At 39.4% G+C, this 22,444-nt stretch overlaps 1 protein-coding gene and 1 long non-coding RNA gene across 5 annotated transcripts in view; one reads left to right on the top strand and one right to left on the bottom strand.

The window, feature by feature from the left end:
* ZFPM2 (zinc finger protein, FOG family member 2) overlaps positions 1-13,118 on the bottom strand; it is a 417,383-nt gene extending 404,265 nt beyond the window's left edge. For both annotated transcript variants that reach the window (XM_036436775.2, XM_036436776.2), the window contains exon 1: positions 12,809-13,118. In XM_036436775.2, the coding sequence (XP_036292668.1) occupies positions 12,809-12,848 (40 nt within the window). In that variant the 5' untranslated portion in view covers positions 12,849-13,118. The remainder of the gene's footprint in view (positions 1-12,808) is intronic.
* A 320-nt stretch (positions 13,119-13,438) lies between these two features.
* LOC118718194 lies at positions 13,439-22,053 on the top strand. 3 transcript variants are annotated; one of them, XR_006741558.1, is made up of 5 exons: positions 13,439-13,537; positions 14,354-14,423; positions 17,724-17,895; positions 18,394-18,451; positions 21,965-22,053. It is a non-coding gene; the product is annotated as an uncharacterized LOC118718194 (long non-coding RNA). The 3 variants fall into 3 exon arrangements; XR_006741556.1 differs by lacking the exon at positions 13,439-13,537 and having other exon boundaries at positions 13,609-14,423; XR_006741557.1 differs by lacking the exons at positions 13,439-13,537; positions 17,724-17,895 and having other exon boundaries at positions 13,609-14,423.
* The last annotated feature ends 391 nt before the right edge of the window (positions 22,054-22,444 follow it).

Genomic DNA, 22,444 nt, shown 5'->3' with positions numbered 1-22,444 from the left:
TTCCTGTTCAATATGCAATAGCTAATTTTCTTTCTTAGAATAATTAAGAATAATGTGCAGTCAACATGTTTCACCTCTTGTAACACCGGAGAGTATTTCTCAACATTAAGAGCAATGGTAGTAACCAGTTTAGAATAAACAAGTCCCCAAAGATCTTTCTTAGCAACATCCCACACCTGAAAAGTCTTCCATTTTCTTCAAGATGGAAACTTCTAAACCAAGAGGAAAAAAACATGGAAGTGAATGCTAGACTCATCAGTCCAGTCACTCCGTCTCAAACATATACTCTTCCCTTAATGACATTGCCACAGCCAAGAACGAATCAAGAAGCTGCAGTCTAGCTGACCAAACAGCTCTACTTACAAGGGCTGCTGATCTGAATTATTTTTATAATCTGATTTTTTTTTATTTGTCAGCACTAATTTTCTTCAATGTATAATTAGACACTCTTTAAATGAAGATTACCCACATGCAAAATAAGTAATCAGTTCAAAACCACATGGAGTAACAGAAACACAGAAACAAGGAAAAATAATACTAAAGGAAAAAAGGGTGGATAAGGAAATATTAAATAATCTATAAGAGTGTGTGTGTGTGTGTGTGTGTGAGTGTTTGTGTACACAGAGAACCAAGTTAATAAACTTTAGAAAGCAGCTCATGGATCCTCAGAAAGACCTCTAAATACTATCAAAGCAATTTGCATTTGATAACTATTGTGTCACCTTAAATAAAACATACGTTTTACTGAATAACTGAGAAATGTATCAGACATTGAAACTGTGCAAAAGAAATCACTTGCGTTCTCTTTTCCCTGAAGTGGCAAAAGTACTGACCATTATTATTAGCTACAGGTGAACACAGTACTACTGGACTCGCATCAGTAATGTGCCATCACAGCAGGGTCACTAAAATGCTTCTTTTCTCTGAAAGATCTTCTCTGGAAAAGTTTTTGTACTTATACCTATCATGATTCTTCCTTATTCCTTAGATAGACTACATAGATGATTGATAGATGATAGGTAGGTAGGTAGGTAGGTAGGTAGATGCTAGATAGTTAGATAGATGACAGATTAAGTTTTGTTCCTATAAATGTGAGTAGACCTTTCGGGAAAGTTTTACCAATCACCACTGCAATGACCACCAGACCCTTCCCTGGTCACTGATTGTGAGAACCACATAAGGTTTTGGAGCAAGTGCTTTCACACAGTATCCCACTTAGACTATCAGCAATCCAGCACCGTGCAGAATTCATCCCACTGATATCCAGCCCACAGTATTAGCCGAGACCCAAGTGTCCTTTGGAGCTCTGATTATAAAACTCAGAGAGAAATGATACAGCCCAAAGGATTTCTAGAAAGGAGCAAACTGTCCTAAATCTAAATTCAAACGCAAGCTGTCCAGATTCCAATACTATAGCAGCTGCACTAATTTTCATGGCTAACAGTAGATAACGTGTTTATTCTAAAACTAACTATTCTGGTTCGTTCTCTCTCTCTCTCTCTCTCTCTCTCTCTCTCTCTCTCTCTCTCTCTCTCTCTTTCTCTCTTTCTCTCTTTCTCTTTTTCTTTTTTCCTCTCTTCTTTCTTGTTTCTTCTAGGAGCATTTATCCTATCATGTTAAACTCAAAAATGATCTACAGTGTTGTTCTGTAAACCACCTATCTCAAATATTTTAAGGTAATTTTAATGTGTCCAAAATTTAGTGTTTCCCATGATCAAAACACAAAGAAACATCCTAATAATCCAATCACTAGGAAGATTACAGTTCATCAGATTATAGTACAATTATTCATTTACCACAGACCCATACAAAAAAATAACGTTCTCCCACAGTGCCAACCAAGGTATTCCCGAATTCTGCTAGATCTAAAACTGTGTATTAGGATATTTCTGACCTAAGCTTCTCATATTCTATACTACTCAAATGCTTGATGCCAAAACTCTGGATTAATTTATAATTTTTCCCCTCAGGAAATCTCTCTCTCTCTCCATAAAAAGTAATTTTTAAATACTAAGTTTGACCAGTTTATTGCTATGATTATTCCACATTACAAGATAGCATATGCAAAGGTCATTATCTGTTGCAAAGGATCATATGAAATATCATAGCTAGTAAGCAAGCCTAGGGCCTTGCTTTTTGTGACAAATTATGTAAGGACATTACATAAAACAGAAAGCTAGCCACACACTTCTGTGTGTACACTGAACCTTCATGCCTTTGAGTGACTATCCAATGTTAGGGCCCGGGTCTAAAAGAGAAAGGATGAAATATTAATAATGCCCCACACCTTGTGGGAGTGCGGCATTACTTGACACTACACAGAAGCCGACCTTTTTGTCCTTCAGGCTTGCCTACCGGGCCCCATCTTCTATCGCAAGAGCCAAATCATCTGATCCCAAACTAACTGTCAACTGCCTGTGATGGTGGGGAAGCCAGACATCAATCAATCAGGTTTTATCAGACGCTCTCTTCGTTTCTCTGTTGTGCTCATCTTATCATCTGACCCAGTTGTAGCCCTGACTTCAGAAGCTTAAGCAACTTGATGGCAAAATATGCGCCTGTTTATCCGAGATGCACATTGTTAAAAAGGGGGAGGTGGTATTTTTAGCAGCTACCTCATATATTTGCAAATGAACTCTTGAATATTTCAGATCTGCACAAGGCCCGTGTGGGTCAGTCTTCCCTGCACCCGGAGTCTGTTCTGGGCTGTGGGAGGCCCAATAAATTCAAAATATGCAAGAGGACTTAGGTACAAGTCCAGATGTCATTGGGAAATGTGGTTATTTATGTCAATGTGGGCAGGAAGGTTATCAAAATGAGAATTTCAGGGTGTTACTTCAAGAAAAGAAAGAAGACCCAATTGATAAATGTGCACAATACAAATTCAGACAGTGCTATCCCAAATAAGTAAAACTAACTCAGAAAATTAAAACCTTTTCATCAATTCAGATTGACCAGGGTCTTGAAGGGGGGGAAAAAATGTTTAAACCATCAATGCTGTTGGCAAATCCATTTTAGCTGGCCCCCTGCTGTAATAATACACAGAATATAAGCCTATACATTAAATCAGTTTGGCAAGAAGATGTTTATGACAAAGATTATGAATTTGAGTTTTTTAATTGAAAGTAAATATCTTTTACATAATTTGTAAGCAAAAGTGAGAAGAGTAAAACACATACATATATTTTGTGACTACTTTATATGAGCTTAATTTAGTCTTTTTTCTTCTGGGAACAATTGGTTAAATTTTAAATTTTCCTTAAAATCAAAATAATAACTTTCATTATGTATAGAAGACTTCTATCAATAGGCAATATTATAAATATGTCATCCATGTCCCATTGAAATCTTTATTTAACTATATTTTGAAAGGCTTCTACAAGCAGTATAAAATGTATCCACAATTTATTCACATAAATACTTACCTTAATTATATAAGTATGGACTATAAAATAACAGAGTATTACAGTGATGTATTTTCACATGGGTGAAAATACACACCATACAAATAATTTGTGCACAGTGATAAAGTACAAAAAGAATTTATACATCATTCCAAAACATTCCCACTGAACTCACTGGGTTTTATAAAAAAAAAAAAAAAAATGCCTTTGAACTTCTCACCACACAAAATAAGTGAGAAGGCTTCTAATATACAGCATTTTACATTTTGGAATCACTAGACATGGGAAACTAAATAAACTTCTACGTATGATATACTCTTTTTTTTTCCTTTTACACTATTGAAAGAAATGTTTAAAACTCCATGTTTAAAAATTGTGAATACTGAACATGCTAAAATGGCATAAATTGTTATTATTATTATTATTATAAATAATAAGACCTTTTAATTGAATAATCTTCAAAATATCACTTTTTCAAATTAGGCCATCTAAATGTTGTCAGCAAGAGAGAAATGGAAAGTATTGAGTGTACTTAATTATTATTTTCTATTATCATTTGTTTTATTATTTTTAAAACTATTTAATAATACATATTTTTAGCTACCTTTTTCAATGTTTATTGAAAAATCTGGCCCTCAGCTAAATGTGAAGATCTGTCAATTCACTATTTTTAATATAACCCTCAGTTTACTTCAGGCTGGCACTAATTTCAGAATATACCACAGTGAAGCGAATTCAAGTCTTTCTTAAAGCGTACACCATCTTTAATATTCCAAAGGGGAAAAAATAACAAGAATATTTAAAGTTCCAGATAAATAGGCAATGAAGGACATATAGTTATCTCTACCTCTAGATTTTGCTATTAATTCCTCACTCTATTCAAGTTTAAAGACTTCTGTAAATTTTGTAGTAAAAAAAGAATTTTAGAGCTTGTGACAAAAACCTATGTCAAGTAACTCGCTTAAAAGAAATCTCCCATATGCGACATTCTATAGATGTCAACTGGCTGAAAACTCTCATTGCTCACCAAAGTTTTTCAAATGTAGATTAGAGTAATTCATATCTTCAAACTAATTTACCAAAGGAAAAAAAAACAAGCAACTGAAAAAGAACATAAAACATATCTCCAAAAAATGCCCTTTCACTGCATATTGAAATCTAAGCAACAATTTTAAAATAGCTTTTTAACAGCCTGCAGAAATGCTATTAAGATGATATACATTGTGGTACCCTATATGTAAGCTATTATATCAAATACATATTTGTGGCAGTTGTTTATGATAAATTTGTCATTAACAGAAGCCAAATCATGTATGCAAAAACATCAGACTAACACTATTCAACAACTTCTAGCAATCCAAAGGGGTGCATTTTCACAAATGCTCAGATGCTCAGATAAAAGGAAGGTCTATTTAATACTAAATATTATACTAGTGCCTCTAATAAATATATTCCCTGTATTACACCTGTGGGAATATTACCAGAATATTAAATAATAAATAGCATTGCCTTGCAGACTAAATAAAGACTTTACTTTCAGCTACTACTTGGACAATGCCGGCAATGAATAAGCAATTAATGATACAGTTATAGCTACCAGGCATTCGACATTCATTTTTAAAATCTCCAAAATCATGAGATACATATATAGTTACCCCAGACACAAACATAGTTATGTTTATTTAATGCCCGCAGCCCCAAGAGTACTGCGTGCACTATTTCTTAACCCAGTTTCCACTCTGAAGCATAACTTGAAAAAGAGTAAGATGAATTCCCAATAAAATGTTTTAGGACAAAAAAAAAAAAAAGCTCATTGTAAGTGATCGTTATATCTAAAGAATATCAATAAATGAGCATGTCTTTTGTTTCCTGGTTTCAGAAACTTATGATCTTTTATTATCTTTGCAAATATTCTCCAAAGCTAGCTATCCTTCCAGTGCATTGCTTTAGAATTTCACTTACTAGCAATGAATATTTGTTATTAAAATATTCCCGTAATAATGTGTTCCTTGGAACTGAATATGCATAGCAAATCTCTCTGGCCTCAGACATGGGATAATAGTCATCTCACACCCAACCTGAGGCAAAACTAGTCCTCAAAAGTACTTTTTAAAAAAACAGTGGATATTATAATAACAGGCCAGGAAAGATGGGATGAAAGATTAAAAAAAAAAAAAAATGATAGCCTCTAACTTTAACATCTGATATCTTGACCAAAACAAATTCCACCTTGCAATGATCATCTATTCCTTTCTAGAAGTATATGTCAAAAGTATGAATTACTAAGGCTTTAAAAAATTCTGACTAGACAATTCCTCTCTACCTTTTTGTCATCTCAAAAAGACAGTCTGACAGTGTGGTATGACACCCTCTCCAACAAGCCTCCTCGGCATTAATATTTAAATCTTACCTATCCCCGGTGATTGGAATTCAGCCTCTATTCCCAAACAAAAAACTAAATCAATGTTCTTAGAGTTCAAACTAGATCCCTAAACAGTTTGCCACTCTCTATGCACAGATAAGATAAACTTTCTTTGACCCAAGAGATGAAGTTGCCATGACGATCAGAGAGTCCACTTTCTATATTGATATTTTGCTGATGTAACAACAAATAGAACCAGATCCTAGTGGCGATAATGGTGATTAATTAATACTAATATTGATCCCTACAAGCAAGAGACAAGGCTATTAACTTGAAGCCTGAAAAGTCAATTGTTACCTGTGGCAGAGATACTAGCCGCTGATTTGGAAGCATAATAAACAAATGTGCTATCTTTATGCTAATACCTTTAAAGAGATAGTTCTTTCTAGAAGGGGAAGCATTGCCATGCCTGAGCTTATTAATGTAATTGCCTTTCAGCTTTTAAACATATAACCTTAATGAATGATACATACTTACCCCTTTATCTAGGGTGGAAACAGTCTCTGGTGGCTAAAGTCAGGAGCTTTCGCTGAATGAATTTCACACAGTGGCAGGCACGGAATGAGGGCTTCGAAAGCACCTGCAGTGTTCTTCTGACATGTCCTACAGCCCTTCGGAATTAGGAAGGTAACAAAAACCGCAAGGGAACACGCCTTGCAGGATCAGGATCCCGAAGTTACCCGTATGCATTCATACTTTTTAGTGAACAAAGGTTGCAATAAGAAAAGGATTCTTGAAAGGTAGATTATACTTCCAAACAAACCTAACTTTAGATTCTTCTCACAATTCGGCCAAACATCAAAGAAGTTCCTCTCAATGGTATCACTATTTTAAAAACAAGAATAAATGCTGTTTTGAAGGAAAGTACATTCGGGGAGGTGCTTTCCAAAAATGTAAAAATAAATTCAAGAATTTAGAATTAGTAAAATTTGTTGATTCATTTAATACCTTTTTAGCAAAAGTGATATGCTAAAAAGTGAGGAAATGACTAATAGGCAAATAGGTCAATTCCTGATTTGCCTTGGTTATTGGAAAGAGCAAAAAAAAAAAAATCTGTTCAAAATCCATACATCTCTCAAATATCCCATTGCAGCAAACATATTAGCTTCAGTCTTGTTCTCTCAAAACTTTTTCCACTGATAAAACTAACAGCAAAATAGTCTACTTAAAAGTTTCATTTTTTGTTTTTATCACTCAAAGGAAGACCCAATTAGTCCTTAAATGCCCTTAAATAGCAGATCTAACATGGATGAGAGGCCTTGAATAGCTTAGGAACAGAAGAACTGAGTTACCTTAACTACCACACAAAGATAACTTAAATTTATAGCACTATGCAGGCAAAACATAAATACAGATATAGGCTATACAACCGATACAATCAATGAACATCTAAATTTATACCTACAATTACCCAGAACAAATTGATATATGAATCTTTTCATTAACCTTTAAATGTATAATAAATTTTAAATTAGCAGAATGTAAAACTCAGAAGCCAATCATCTAATTGCATTGTTTTCTTTTTACAACTTAATAGCACCGACTTAATGTTTGACAGGTCACAATGTATTTTTTATCTCTACATTTAAATATCTCAGGAAATACAGTTTTAATTTACAAAATCTTCTTGGTAACCACGTGATATATAAAAAAATAAACACCCATCTCTTATGTGAAATTGAGATGCTCACACTCTGTAACTGAATTGGTAAATTATATTATTCCTAAGGTCTCTAACAACAATTTCCAGAAAAGTTCAAACTTCTTTGTCCATTTAAAAAAATATGGTGATACCTGATAGTAACCCTCATAGTGTTTCTTACTCCATAATTTTACAAATGGACCACTTTGGAAGATTATCAGGGGTGGAAAACATAAGAACTGCTCTTTTAATTCCAAGACATATCGCCAAGTTTTGGTCCTAAACTCTTTTATCCAACTAAGGAAGAAAATACTACTGCATTCATATTTTCATTGTTGATTTCATTGAACTTAAAAAAACAAAACAACAAAACCTGACTACATGATTAATGATCATTTAGAGGTACATATTCTTTCATTTAGAGGTACATATTCTTAAATTCTCTTTAACTCCTAAAATCCAGGATTCATACATTAGTGATCTTACAATTTGCCCATTTTTTAATCAACTAAATATTTATTCCTAGATTTTTTTCCAGGAAAAAAAACAAAACTATGCATTAATGTTTCACATCTGTAAGTAAACTAATGAACTTGTTTGCCTTAAAGTGGGCACCAAGCTACCTAATTTATTGGGGGGGGGGGGAACACAATTTTATACAAGAATGTATTTTCCTTTATTTCACGGCCAGGGTAAAACAGGTGTTCCAAAAATGTTAGCCAAAAATTTAGAAAATAAAATCTATATCATGTGACATATCATAAATCAAAGAAAGAGGCTTATTTTTTAATGTTACATTTAATGATTCTTAAAATTCACATGAAATGAGTAATATGTTTCAGAGCAAAAACCTGTCAATATTTGGCAGGTGAAAGAAGGCTTCCTGAATAGGAGAGTGATGAGCAATGTATTTCACATGTGCATTGCATTCCCAAATCCCCTTTTAAGAATAATTGATAATATAGTTGATAATTAACCCCCAAACTGTAGATTGAACATCAATATAATACAAAAAAAAAACTAGAACAATGAAAAATAACCACAATCACTTCTTTGAAAAACATAATTTTGAGGCTCAAAAGATGATCCAGTGAGAGATGCTTTCACATTGACACATATTAAATAAATTTAATATGCGTCCTTCTCATTATAAAAACATAATTCTGTTATAAATAAAACATTTAATATTAACCTACCCCTTAAGAAAAATAACGTAAAACTTGAACATGCCACTGTGCAAGTTAGGGATTCGCCGGGCCTGAAATTATTAGATCGTTTCAAGTAACAGAAAGGTAATTTATTCAATAGGAATGGCTTCCAACTTCTGCACTGACCCACCTACAGAACTGCTAACAAGATTATTCCAAACATGAAACATTTTGCTTTCCAAGTGCATATTAAATTCTCAATATCTGCTTCACTTTTTAAAAAAAAAAAATCTGTCTCTTAATTCCCCCTTTCTTTTTCCTTTGCCACAAACCACCTGGCATCTGATCTAGACTGAACATTTATGATCTACACGTTTGAAAACATGAAGCAATTTTAAAGTTTTCGGAAACCTGTACTTGAATGAAGAAGAGTTGTCTTTTTCTGAATTTCACATGGAAACAAAAAAGCTGAGTCTCTCTCCTCCTTTTCAACCTCCACATTAAATACTAGGTAGCACTTGCAAAAACAAACAAACAAACAAAATGTATTTTCCCCACACCCATAGCCAATCCACTCCAGGAGGACTGAAGTTGAGGGACACAGAGGGCAGGCAGCACATGACTAAGAGACAGCAGCTTGAGGAAGAAAACAGAAAAACTGCACACATAACATGTCTAACTAATCATAAAGAGATGCGTTGGTAAAAAGGGGGGGGGGAATCATCATTTCTGTCATAAATTTTGCAGTCGCAGCCCCAGAATGGAGAACAATCCGGGCAATTTATTGGCATATTGGCAGGAGGTGATAAGGCTAAAAACAACAACAGCGAGCAGCTGTGCGGGGAGATGGGCTGATAGCATGATATGGCTCCCACACCAAACACCTCCGTCCTATCAGGGCTTTTTATCAAACCAGGATTACAATAATAGCTTCCCAGAGAGAGCTTCTGAGGGGAGGGCGGAAAATATAGTCTTGGGATTGGGGGGGGGGGGGGGGAGAAAAAAAATCTGAATTTTGGGACAAAACATGGGGGCCAAATACATAATTTATCACAGTATTATCAGGAAATCCAGGCAGTCTAATCAAGGAGCACTGAGTGACTATTTTTTGCCTTATCATCCAAAGTGGTGGAAACGGAGAAGGAATTATCAGGCTTCTGCAGATTGCTGGGCTGGAATTTTAATGGTAATAATCGGGTTTCTGATGGTATATCTTCCCCGCTTATCTTTCCCATTATCTCCTCTTATCTGGCCAGTCATCATAGCAAATTAATGGTGCTCTTTCAGCGTTGCCTTTTTATCGCTGCCCGGAGAGCACCCAAGGGGAAAGAATAAGCAAAATATTAAAATACTGCATAAATCACAATTTTAGATAGCAGGGAACTGTACGCGGTAAGAGAGAGGAAAAAAAAAAAAAACTGTGCCCAACAACCTTTTTGTCCTTTAAATTGACTGTCTTTGGAGTTTCCAGTCTAAGCTGACTTTTGCTTGTCATAGTTGCTCTAAATGGGGTATGTGTTTATCAGCGGTGCCAAGGCTTTATTTTTCAAAATCTGGACATTCCCAAGTTTAAAATGCAGTCTCCTTAGGTGCGTGGAATGCTATTGTTTCAAACAGCATCTCTTAGGGGTATTTCTCAAACTTATATTTAGCCCGGGATTGTCGAAAGCATTGGTGTTGTTTTTAATGATCACAAAGAAAGCTGCTCTCCGTGTAAAGGACTAAATTCGGAGGGACAGACCTGTCACAGGAAGGACTTGGAGGATCAAGACAAACTTCTCCATCTGCAAAGCTGCCTCTTACACTTGGACAGGCAAAAGGAGACAAATGCCCAGGAGTTGCAACCAAAATGACTTTACAGCTGGTCTAACCACATTTTAACTATTCCACCACCACCAGCCTCCCCCCCCAAAAAAAAATAAACAAAAAACAAAAACAGAAAGAATAAACAAACAGCTATTAGATAGGACTGCTCTCATAGAACAATTCAAAGACCTTCAATATTTCATATTCCCTAACAATGCAAAGGGAGAAGGGTGTCCACATTTGCATATAGTGTCTCTGTGACCCCAAATTGAATCCACTCAAAGTCCAAAGTGCCTGGACATCAATAACACATTGGATGCATACAGCAGCAGGCAAGGAAGGGTCACTGTGACCAAACATCTAAATAGAACATGTGTTCGCGTTCAAATGGGAGAACTTTTCGGCATTTTTTTTTTGATAGTTCATAAATCACAGGTTTCAAATCAGCCACTAAAATGTTTTATGACCTATAACCACAAGTGTAGCATCGGCAATTAGTTCCAACACTTTCATCTTCAATTATATGAGGTGGACGCAGAAGGATTTAAAAAAAAAAAAAAAGAATTTAATGTAGCTAATTGAGAAGATAACCAAGTATTCCCAAGTAGAATCAGATGGTCTTGGTGCCATACAACCAATTAATATTAATTATTTAGTAACAATCTAGACGACAGCCCTGAACGAAAAAAGCGTTTGCATTTAATATTGATAATCACATTTAATGTTTATGGTCATATGCACAGTTTTGTACTAGGGGGAAAATATGCAACACTGGAACAGGGAGACAGGATCCGGTGAGTCATAAAAAGTAAAAGGCAATTAGTGGGAACCATGAATAATCACTCTGGAAAAAAAAGTGAAAGTCTTCAAGAACAGTATCTCTACGTGATGAACACAGCTTGGTGCCCCCCCAAAAAGTCAAGCCCAGTCCTTGCTTTCATCCAAGTTGCAGAGAATAAGGAATGAAGTAGAAAAGAAGAACACCCTCAAAAATAAAAAGCTAGAGCAGCGTCCTGTCTGAAAGGCAAGACTTCTTTCTACAAGAACAACATCCAGATCTATTCAGCTCTGAACTGTGGCAACCTGCTTATAAGTGAGGACGCCACTTCTGTCCTCTGGAAAAGTTGATGAACGCGATTTATGTTTCAAGTGCACCAAACAGAATTTTCAACTTTGGGGGAGGGGAGGAGGTTAAATTTGATTAATAACTGGAGACCGGTGTCTGGTAGTTAAACCCTTATTAAAATAACAGGATCATCCGTTTTCAACTAGTTGCCCTGCTTGAAAGGAGACGAAGAAATGGACGCACACCGCAAGGCTGGCAACAATTACAACTCATCAGGCTGTTTGCTCCTTTTCGGCCAAAGCGTGAAAGCCTGGTCTCAGGGCGACCCACACCCCCGGAGGGACTGTCCCCCGGGATCAGAAAAAGTTAACGGAGTGGAGCTCTGCGAGATGGTGCGTTTTGGGGTAGCGTCCCGCTGTGTCCTTGCAAAGTCACCCCGGCCCCCTAGAGGCTCGGGGGGGGGGGCTCCCCGTCCGGCTGGTCCGCGGGCCCCCGCGGCCTTGAACTCGCAGCTTGGGCGCCCCTCCCAGCTCCCAGCTCCCAGCTCCCAGCGAGGGCCGGGCAGCGCCTCCCGGCCGGACGCACCCCGAGTGCCCGCTCGGCAGGCAGGGCGTCCCGGCCACAGAAGCCACACGGCCGGCGCGGGGCTCCGGGCTCCGGGCGCGACCTGCGCTCCGCCAGCCCGGTGCCGCCCGATCGGCCCGCGGGGCGGAGGCGCACGGCCGCCAGGGGCCGAGGCGCGAACTTTTGCACCTACTTTTTGTTTCGCTTCGGGGCTGGCGTGGCTGGAGGATCGGGACACGGAGGTCCCACCACCTCCCCGCGCCCCCCGAGGTCTCCCCCAGCTTCCCTGGAGAACCAACTTCTCTCCCTGGATGCGGAAAGCGGTCCCCCGGAGAGGAGCACCGTCCATCGCCACCAGGACGGCCAAGAGTCCCCATCACCCCAGGGGGTGCCCGGGGCTGCCGAGGGAGGCTCACCCCGAGCCAGCAGCGGGGACCAAGAAGGAAAAATTAAAACAAACACGGGGAGCGCTAGGGCTGAGCCGAGGAGGCGCGGGAGGTCCCCCGGGGGGCGCACGGGCTGTCCGTCCCTCCATCCATCAGTCCGTCCGTCCGTCCGTCTGTCTGTCTGTCTGTCCGTCAGCCGCTGCCCAAGGGGGTCCCCTCTCCCAGCCGCTCAGGCAAAGTTTTGACAAACCCGGGGCCCTTGGGGCGGATCGCCCCGGAGTCTGCCCTCCCTCCCCTCTCCCGCCCCGCGCGCCCCCCTTCCCCGGCCACAACCCCACCAACTCCTCTGGGCCCCGCGCCGCAAACTTACGTTTGATCTGCCGGGGTTTGCTCTGCTTCCGCCGGGACATCGCGGCGGCGGCGGCCGCTGCTCCCGGGGCTCCCGGTGCCCGCGCTCCGGTCCGGGGCCGCCGCGCTCCGGGCTCCCGCTCCTCCCGCCGCTCCTCCCGCCGCTCCCGCCGCCGCCGCCGCCGCTGCCTCCGCCGCCGGCCTGGCTCGGGGCTCCGCGGGCCGGACCCCAGGTGCTCCGGGCGCCGGGCTCCTCCGGGAGCCGCCGCGGACCCGCGTTTGGAGACGAGCGGGCGAATGAGGAGGCGGAGGGGCCGAGAGAGTGACAGCGGGAGGGGAGGGAGAGTTGGGGGCGGGGGGGGGGGGTGATGGGGTGGAGGGGGAGGAAGAGAACGGGAATTTGCAAACGAATGGGCTGGGGGAGAGGAGAGACAGAGAAGAGGGGAAGGGGGACCCGGAAAGAAGGAAGAGAGGGGGGAGGGAGAGGAGAGCGCGCGGAGGGCGAGGGCGCGGGGGGAGGAAGAGGAGGAGGAGCGCGCTCTCCCCGCGCCCCGGGCGTGCGGGGCCGATCCTCCGCCGCCGCCGCCCCGGGCCGCGCCGCTCGCGCTCTGCAGCCGCGGGAGGCGTCGGGGCGCGGGAGGCGGGAGGGAGGGGCGCCCGGGGGCGGCGGGGAGGGGAGGCTAGTCCATCAGCCCAAGGAGGATTGGCTGCAGCCGAAGCCAGTCCGGGCGCACACCAGGGCCAGGCCGAGGTCCGGTGGGGTGCCGGGCAGCGCGGCGGGGGGTTGGGGGTGGAGAGGCATGGGGTGGGGGGTGGGGGGGAGGACTTGGAAGGAGGCCACCTTGTGCTGCTGACACCGCGTCAGCTCTAGGCATCCGCCAGAGCACCCCTCCTGGCAACTTCTTCCAACAGCCCCCGCCCGCGGGTGGACCCCAACTCCCCTCTCTCACTCAGAGCTTAGGCGGCCCCCGGGAGGCACAAAGACAGCTCAGTCTCCCTAAACTTTGCGCTGCCAGTGATGCCCCCCCCCCCCCCTTCCCTGGCCTACACCGCGCCCTCCCAGGTTCTTGGCAGGAAGGTTAGGCCAACTGGCAAAATCCTCAGGCGAGAGCCAGCTGATCACAAATGCCAACTGTGTGTGTCTTGGGGCCAGTGACGTCCTCTCATCTGCCAGGGCTCTGGGGAGACCATTTCATTGCTCTCAGGGTTCCCTGGAGACCGCCCTGGGCATGGACCATCCCCCGCCCCCACCCCCCCCCCCCCCCGCCCTTACCCCCACTTGGCCCGCACAGATGGGATGCTGCTTGCTGAGCGGTGTCCTTAAAACTAAGTGTTCTGTCTCCCCTGGAGCTTTCAAGTCAAATTGTAAAAATTCCAAATTTGGAGACAGGCAGATATGGTTTCTCCCATCACCAGGGAGGAAGGACCATGATGCTAGGTGGTTAGCCCTCGGTGGGAAATGAATGGTCTTCTAATCAGATACTAACTTTTGGAGGAGGTCTGTGCAAGTTCTGAGGTCCCTCCCCAGCCAGCCAGCCAGCCCCCATGACCTTTAATCCGTTTTTAGTTCTTCTGCCACAGGAAGCAGCCCGACGACTAAATAAAAGATTTGATCTTGCCATAATTTCCCAAAGCAGGTAAGACCTAATAACTATTTCATGGTTCTTTGGCTTTTAAAGTTTTGTTTCATTCTTATTCAATTATTGTGTGTGTCGGAGGTTGGAAAACGGCAAGCCAAGGAGAAGAACAAATGTGGAAGTGATTTGCATAGTTATTATTTTGGGCCAAGTTAAGCTGCATGAGGCTAGCTTAGTTTCTCTCCTAGTTTCATAGACACTGAGTATTAAGTAAATTCTCCCGGGTGAGCTGCGAGTAAGCTGCTAACGGAGTGGCAGTTTCACTGGCTGCTTTGTGTAATCAGTATTTACTAATAAACTCCACCGCAGTGAACATACATTCCCTCCGCCCTCCCCAACCCCCAACCCCAATACCGCTGACTTTCCCCCAGGTCCTGAGATCATCCATTCTTATCTGACATCGTGCTCCCCTTTGTCTGGCTGGCTAGCCCTGGTGGGAGCCCCACCAAACTCTAACAGGGTCTGGGTGGGGGTCAGGAGAGAGCTTGGGCTTGGGCTGATTGAGCACAATGCAGGAGGCTCTCTGTGCTGTCATTTATAACCCCATCAGGACATCCTCTGGAAGGTAGAGAGAGAGTTGCCCTTGGAAAGGGATGGCTGAGAGAGACTCTTTCCACAGAGCTGCAGACCAGTGGTGGATGTTGTGCCATTACCATGAGTACCCTTACCATAGGAGGTTGTGTGAATACGTGGTCCTTTGCAGTGGCAAAAGCAGTCTATTGACAAAGTCCCTCCCCCGAAGGACCAACAAATGAGAGCCATCAGTACCAGGAAAAGTGGGGATGTGTGTGTTGTGGAATGAGGAAGCCAGCAGAGAATTACAGATTTTTTGCCTTCTTCGTTCTCAATTCATTACAGTGAAATTGTTGTGTGCTTAGAATTGGGTGTGTTCTATAGTATGGCTCCTGAAGATCTTTTTACAGAACTGGCTGACCTTTGATATCACCCAAAAGGAATGCCCATTGGAATTAAAATATCATAACAGTTAGTGTTTCTTTTGGCATTGGAAATGGTTAAATATGCAAAGCAAGGGAGAAACAAATAAATCTCAGCTAAATATTCACTTGAAAAGCTGAAAGGAGCAAAAGTCAGGAAATTCAAGGCAAGATTGATAAAATAAACCAGACTCCGCTATTAGAAATAAATATAGTTTATTTAATTTATAAATATGCATGTTAATTACAGATAGTATGAATGAATTAAACTAGGATAGTATTAGATTTTGTGCTTTCTCGTCATTTCTAATGAGATTGTTAATGTTACTTAAAGTTAATTTTTTCCTTTTCCTAGTTTAACTTACTAAGGTTATAAAATAAAAAGACAGCAAAACCTATAAGCAATTATCTCTGTCCAGATGGGTAGAGCAGCCCAAACCACAGTTACATGACTATCAAACAATGATTATGAAAACCACAATTGAGAAAAGCATTAGGGAATGATATTGCGAAACCACAGCAACAAATGTGTCTGTGATACTGAAAACCACAATTCACAACCAATACGCTGTGTATCACAAAGGACTATTTAACTATAAATGTGAAGATGTATAAGTAACAGCACAAAATAATTTCTCACATAAAAATGAGATTCATTTTCTAGACTCGCTGATTTCATTTCTACATAATGATTCTTTTGGAAAAGTTTCTGCTTTGAAAAACAAATCATTTGAAATCATATAAATATGTTATTTTAGAAGCATAAAATATACAACTTTTAATAATATTTCCTCAAATACTAAAAAAATTGCTATGAAACCAATTGAAAATAAAGAAACATCTATTTCAGTCTGGTTATCTTCATAAAGTTCTTTAGGAGTTAAAAAGGATGTGAGTTAAAACTGTTTATGGGGGAAAGATGAGAATATAATTGTATATTCTTAACTAGAAAAGACATTACAATAAAATGAGATGCCTATACCAAAACTACTTTAATATGTAAATCAAATGTTTATTTACAAATGAATGAAACAATATTGTTTGCAAGTGTTTAGGGCTGCCAGGTTTAGAAAATTAAAATATAGGATGCCCAATTAAATTTGAATTTCAAATAAACAGTAATAGCTTTTTTTTTTAAGCATAAGTATGTTTCATGCAATATTTTAGGTACATACTTATTCTAAAAAAATAATTATTGCTTATCTGAAATTCAAATTTTACTGGGCATCCTGTATTTTACCTGGCGAACCTACAAGTTTAGCATTTTAACATTTTCACAAATTTATGATTGTTTATAATATTGTTTATTTTTTAAAAAGGCAGAGAATCCCTAAAGCGGTACCTATAAACATAGATCTTTTTAATTCTTGAACACATTATTTAGGGAAGGCATGCTAGAAGAAAAAAATTTCTATACAAGAATTCATTATTTGGAACAGTATAGAATTGTGCTCTCAGTGTAAATGGATTGCATTCATGTATGTCTTACTCTTGGGTTTGTTTTTAAAACGTGTTTTGTTTTGTTTTTTTCCTCCAAGGAATCAACAAATTGATAACACAACCTCCCAGGCCTCATCTTATTAGGCAGCAAGCTGCCTTCTTTATTATGGGAGTAAACAATATTCAAAAGCTTCAGAAAGACTTAATTTTTTGCCCTTGTATCCTCACCAGAAATTGAATACAGTTTATCTGTCTTGATTTAAGATTGTGACACTGAATTGAACAAGAATAGACCATGAAAATAATGTTTCGTATTTGTGTATCTTTATAATTTCAGCCGTTTAAACCTAAAAATCAACAAATTCATCTAAATGGCATTTCTATGTTATAACTATGAAAAGGACTATCTGTTTACTTGCAAGGGAGTCATGGGCTTTGAAAACATTCAGTCAATCTGGATTGGAAGTTTAACTTGGGCTTTATGGGGACTGAATGCCTTAAAAGAAGTGTGTGTGTGTGTACAAAAAAATTTGCTGAGGAGCAGGTCTATTAAATTCATGAGTTTAAAAAAACATATGTGAAAAAAAGTCTCTGAACCCGATATGGGTTATGATTACTATTCTTTTTTTGCATAAATGTTTATGATATACTGATAATCAAAGTGTTGATGATTTAACTTTTTACTCTTTGCAATTATCCTTTATATCCAAATTGCTACTCTGTGGAAGAGAGTTATTGAATGAACTCAGTTGCCACCTCCTTTCCCAAAATTCTTGGTTGCTAAGTCTGTATAATACATAACACAACCCCAAGTATAAAGAAATTTTAAAGGAGTAACGCCCCAAATTTTAGTAGACATGTGTTTATTTTGCATGCTTAGCATCCATTCTCTTTCCTGGTAATAATGCTGTATTATCTTTTGAAGAACTACTCATCCTCACCTACTATTTGGTGATACAAGTATGGCCTTTCTGAATCCCCTAATTCCTGACTAATCAGAATATTCCAGATGTTTGGCCATGGTGATTGGCTCAATGGTCCAATAGTTTCCGGAAGTGTCCCTGATGGAACTTTTTGCTAAAACCATCCAGGAACAGGTGCTGTTTTTTTGCTGGGGTTGCTACATTGGGGAGAATGCAAGCCTAATATTGTTGTTGGCCATCTTTGTTGGAAAAATCTAACTTTGTCTTATCTTGTCTCAAGATCCGATTTTGGGGAAATCCAAAGGAAGACACCCATCAGCATTCCAATTTGATTTTGTTTTGGATCCATCAACATGATCTGTTATTTATATAAACATTCCAGTAGTCCTATCATTTCTGTTAAGACTTCTCTTCATCTATGCATCGTTATAGTCTTAGCATGGAATTGACTTCTCACAAAAAGACATCAGTGATCTCCCAAGTCTGAGGGAGATACCTCTTTTCAGTTGCTTTCATAACACTTTTTTTTTTGTCTGCACAATATCACTTGTTGCATTACATTGGCAATTTAAATACATGTAAACCCAATTCTCACCAGTCCCCTACATGCCATAAGGTACCTAACTAGATAGTAAGGTGTGTGAAGGTAACAAACATGTCTGTCTTTTTCAGAATTATATCCCCAGTGCTGGACACACACAGATGATGCTAACATAAATTGAAAGAAAAAGTAAGTTCAGAATGATTCTGTCTTATCTCAGGAATCCTAACACTCCTAATCCTCATCCACACAGTCACAGGTATAGGGGATGACAGCCGTGTTCATACAACATGACTCTATGCTCCTGATAGATAGTTGGATCCAGAGGAGTACCTGACCCAAATATGACCAAATTCCTCCCATAAAAATCTAGAGTTAGTATCAAGAGTTTCATCTCTACATGAACTGGTCTCTTGAGTTAAGGAGAGTAAAACCTCTTGAATTATGGCATGGTTATCACTTTGTGAACAGAGTAACGGTGATAGTTTGTCAGTAGAGAGAAAAAGAAACAAAACAAATGTTTCCAGATAAGTCCAAATGGGAACATGAAATGGCCTCACGTCCTGTTCAATCTCATGGTGTGTAGCAGCACTTCTGCCCTTGAAGGCACCAAAATACTAGTCTCTCCTTACAGTAAATCCCTTCCCACCTTACCTTTTAAAATCATATTTGGCCTAAATTAGTATTAGGTGATTCATGTTACATTTAAGCCAGAAAACTAAACTTAAGACAAAAATTAGATATCTACGACCTCAATATGGTTGATTGGATATTTAAATATTTAGAAATATCAATTTAACTGAACTTGTTAATTTTTTCCAGAAAAGTTATATATTAAAAAAACAACAACAACAACAATAACTCTGTGTTAATCTCGGTTTTTCTAAAAAACAAACAAAAAAAACCACCCAGAACAAAACAGAACCTATTGTGTGTGTGTGGGTGTGTGTGTGTGTGTGTGTGTGGAGAGAGAGGAAATTTATAGAAAATTGAGTCACACATTTATAGGAACTGAGAAGTCCCAAGATCATCAGCTGACAAACTGGAGACTCAGGAGACCCAAAGGTATACTCTTAGACTTACTCTGAAAGCCTGAGAACCAGGAGAACTGATGTGTAAATTCCTCTGTGAGTAAAATCTGAAGGCCAGCATAGACTGATGTCCCAGCTGGTAGGCTCTATGCAAAGAGAGGGAATTCTCCCTTACTCTGCCTTTTTATTCTAGTCTGGCTTTCAATGGATTGGTTGAGGCTCTCCCACATTGGAAGAGCAATCTGCTTAACTCTGCCTATTAATTTAAATGTTAATTTCATCCCAAACACTCTGGCAGACACACTCAGAATGTCTGATCAAATACTCAGGCCAGTCAAGTTGACATGAAATTAGCCATCATAAGAACTTTTGATGGTTTTCTTTTCCTGAGCAGCCCTGAGATGGTCAATAACACTTACAAATGTTCAGTGGGTAAATCGACAACTTTTAACAAAGATAAGTAAATGAGATATCAATGACTGATTTGGGACATTCACTTCAATCAGGGATAACTCTTAGAAAAAAAGTTCAGGATTCCTCAAGGGCACCTTGATTCATTGGCATGCACATCAAACCCTCCCGAATACAGATATTCTGGCCCCAGATGTTGGAATTTTACTTTCGGCTTTACTTTGTCACATTTAAATAACCATCTAACAGATTACCTTGCCCATAAATTTTACATATGTGGTTATAATCTGCAGGAATAGTGTTTATACTTCAGTGGAAGGTTTTATTTTCCAGTCTATAATTTTTGGTCTAAATTCCTAAATGTAAAAGAAGAAATTGAACAGCTTTTTGAGAATACACGCTATGTGCATAGATTTAATCAAATCACTTATCTTTGCTATAATCTACTCGCTGAAATGTCTTAAAATAATGCATTAGGATGAACTGAAGATGTAGGGTTATGAATGATAAAGCATACTGATAATAGAACCATCTAAAAGAAGGTGAAAGGGATAATTATATCACTTTTAAAATGTAACTTGTAATAACAATTAACTACATAGCTAATAAACTCCTTTAAAAACTATTTTTATTTTTACTAAACAGATAGATGTACATAGATTTAAAGATCCAATGAATTTTCAAAGCCTATAATGAAAATTAGCAGTTTCTTATCCCACTCAGCATTCCAAAGATAATTACAGCTCCCAGACGTATAATCATTGTTAAATCTTATTAGCTGATTCTCCCAATATTCCTATCATATTTCTAAGTAGCATGTATTAAAACTTTAAAACATTATTTAGTTGTTACTGACTACTAAAAATATGAAGATGCAATAGCTTTATACACACCTAACACACACTTTATTTGAGTTTTTGGTTAAATCAAAAATTTTATTAACAATTAATCAATATGGGTATGACAATTATGTTTTCTTTGGATCTGTTCCTTTTTCCTGGAGTTAATAATTACTTTCTTTGTCACTTTCTCAGTCTTCTATTATTGAAATATCACTGTTTTATCCCCAAATCCTTTGCCAATCTAATATGGTCAAGTACATCATTACATTGGTACACAGATATCATATAATCTACTAGGCCTTTTCACTTTTCCCCATGCAGGTGTCTTTCTTGGAGTCTTCCAACCTTCTGCTCCACTCTAGACCCATCGCTCTCTATGAGTAAGACTTCCTATCATCATTATCCTAAGAATTCCCTAATGTTGTCCTGTGTTAGATTCTTTGTTTCCTAAATGCTGTGTATCCCTCTTTTCTGGTTTACTAGCTCTCCCCCCCTTTTTTTTCCTCTTCCTTTATCTTGTCTTTTCTGCTCTTCTCTTTTTTCACTCTCTTTCTTCCTTGTTTTTTTGTTGTTGCTTTGGAGTAAAATTTCATGTAGCCTTCTGAGAATATATATGCACAAGGAATTTTTTCTTTAAGACTTTGACACAATTGAATTATATTTATTCTCCCCTCTTGTATAGTATATAGTTTGGGAGGGTGCAGAATTGTATGGTACAAATTATTTTCCCTAAATTTTTTTCTAGTTTTATTGTGATAGAATTTATATGTAAAATTATATAAGTTAAAGGACAACATGAGCCGAAACCGGTTTGGCTCAGTGGTAGAGCGTCGGTGTGCGGACTGAAAGGTCCCAGGTTCGATTCCGGTCAAGGGCTTGTACATTGGTTGCGAGCACATCCCTGGTAGGTGGTGTGCAGGAGGTAGCTGGTCGATGTTTCTCTCTCATCGACGTTTCTAGCTCTCTGTCTTTCTCCCTTTTTCTCTGTAAAAAAATCAATAAAATATTTTTTTAAAAAATAAAAAAAAATAAAAATAAAAAAATAAAAGACAACATGAGAAACTAATATATAATATACCAGTGGCCTGGTGCACGAAATTCATGCACGGGGGTGGGTGTCCCTCAGCCCAGCCTGCACCCTTGCCAATTTGGGACCCCTAGGGGGATGTCCAACTCCGGTTTAGGCCGGATCTCATGGCTTCGTCCAGAAGGATGTCCAGAAGGTCTCCCACTCTGATGAGCATATTACCCTTTTCTTAGTATAGATTACACAATGATTACCACCATAAGGTCAGTTAACACCCCCATCACCTCACAGAGTTACTTTTTTGGGTGTATTTGTGTGGTGAGAACTTGCAAAATGTATTCTATGTGCAAGCTCAAAGTAAATGACACAATAGTTCCATTTTTATCTACAGGGGATACTTTCCAGGTTACCAAGTGGATGTTGGAAACTGCAGATAGTACGGAACCCCAGATATGCCATGATTGCTCCTATACATACATAGCCTGTTTCCCCAAAAATAAGACAGTGTCTTATATTAATTTTTGCTCCCAAAGATGCGCTAGGTCTTATTTTCAGGGGATGTCTTATTTTTCCATGAAGAAGAATATGGTACACATTTATTGTTAAATGAAAATAAAGGAAATTTATTACCTGTATACGGTACGGTAGTACGGTAGTTGTCAGCACAAACCAGACAAACTGTGAATCCTACAGTATCAAGAATTTACTCATTTATTCAATGACAATCATGTCATCATCTTCTGGAACATCATCATAACAATCCAATTCCTGAATTTCCTGGTGAATTTCTTGTGACTTCATTTCTTTCAGAATCAGTGGACCAAATCTCTCATGTTTAGCCTGGGGGGCCTTATTTTCGGGGGGGTGCCTT

The sequence above is a fragment of the Pipistrellus kuhlii genome, unplaced genomic scaffold (genome assembly GCF_014108245.1).
Source record: "Pipistrellus kuhlii isolate mPipKuh1 unplaced genomic scaffold, mPipKuh1.p scaffold_m20_p_14, whole genome shotgun sequence".
NCBI classification, from domain to species: Eukaryota; Metazoa; Chordata; class Mammalia; order Chiroptera; family Vespertilionidae; genus Pipistrellus; species Pipistrellus kuhlii.
The sequence above is the reverse complement of the archived record's forward strand: the minus strand, read 5'-3'. Positions and strand labels throughout refer to the sequence as shown.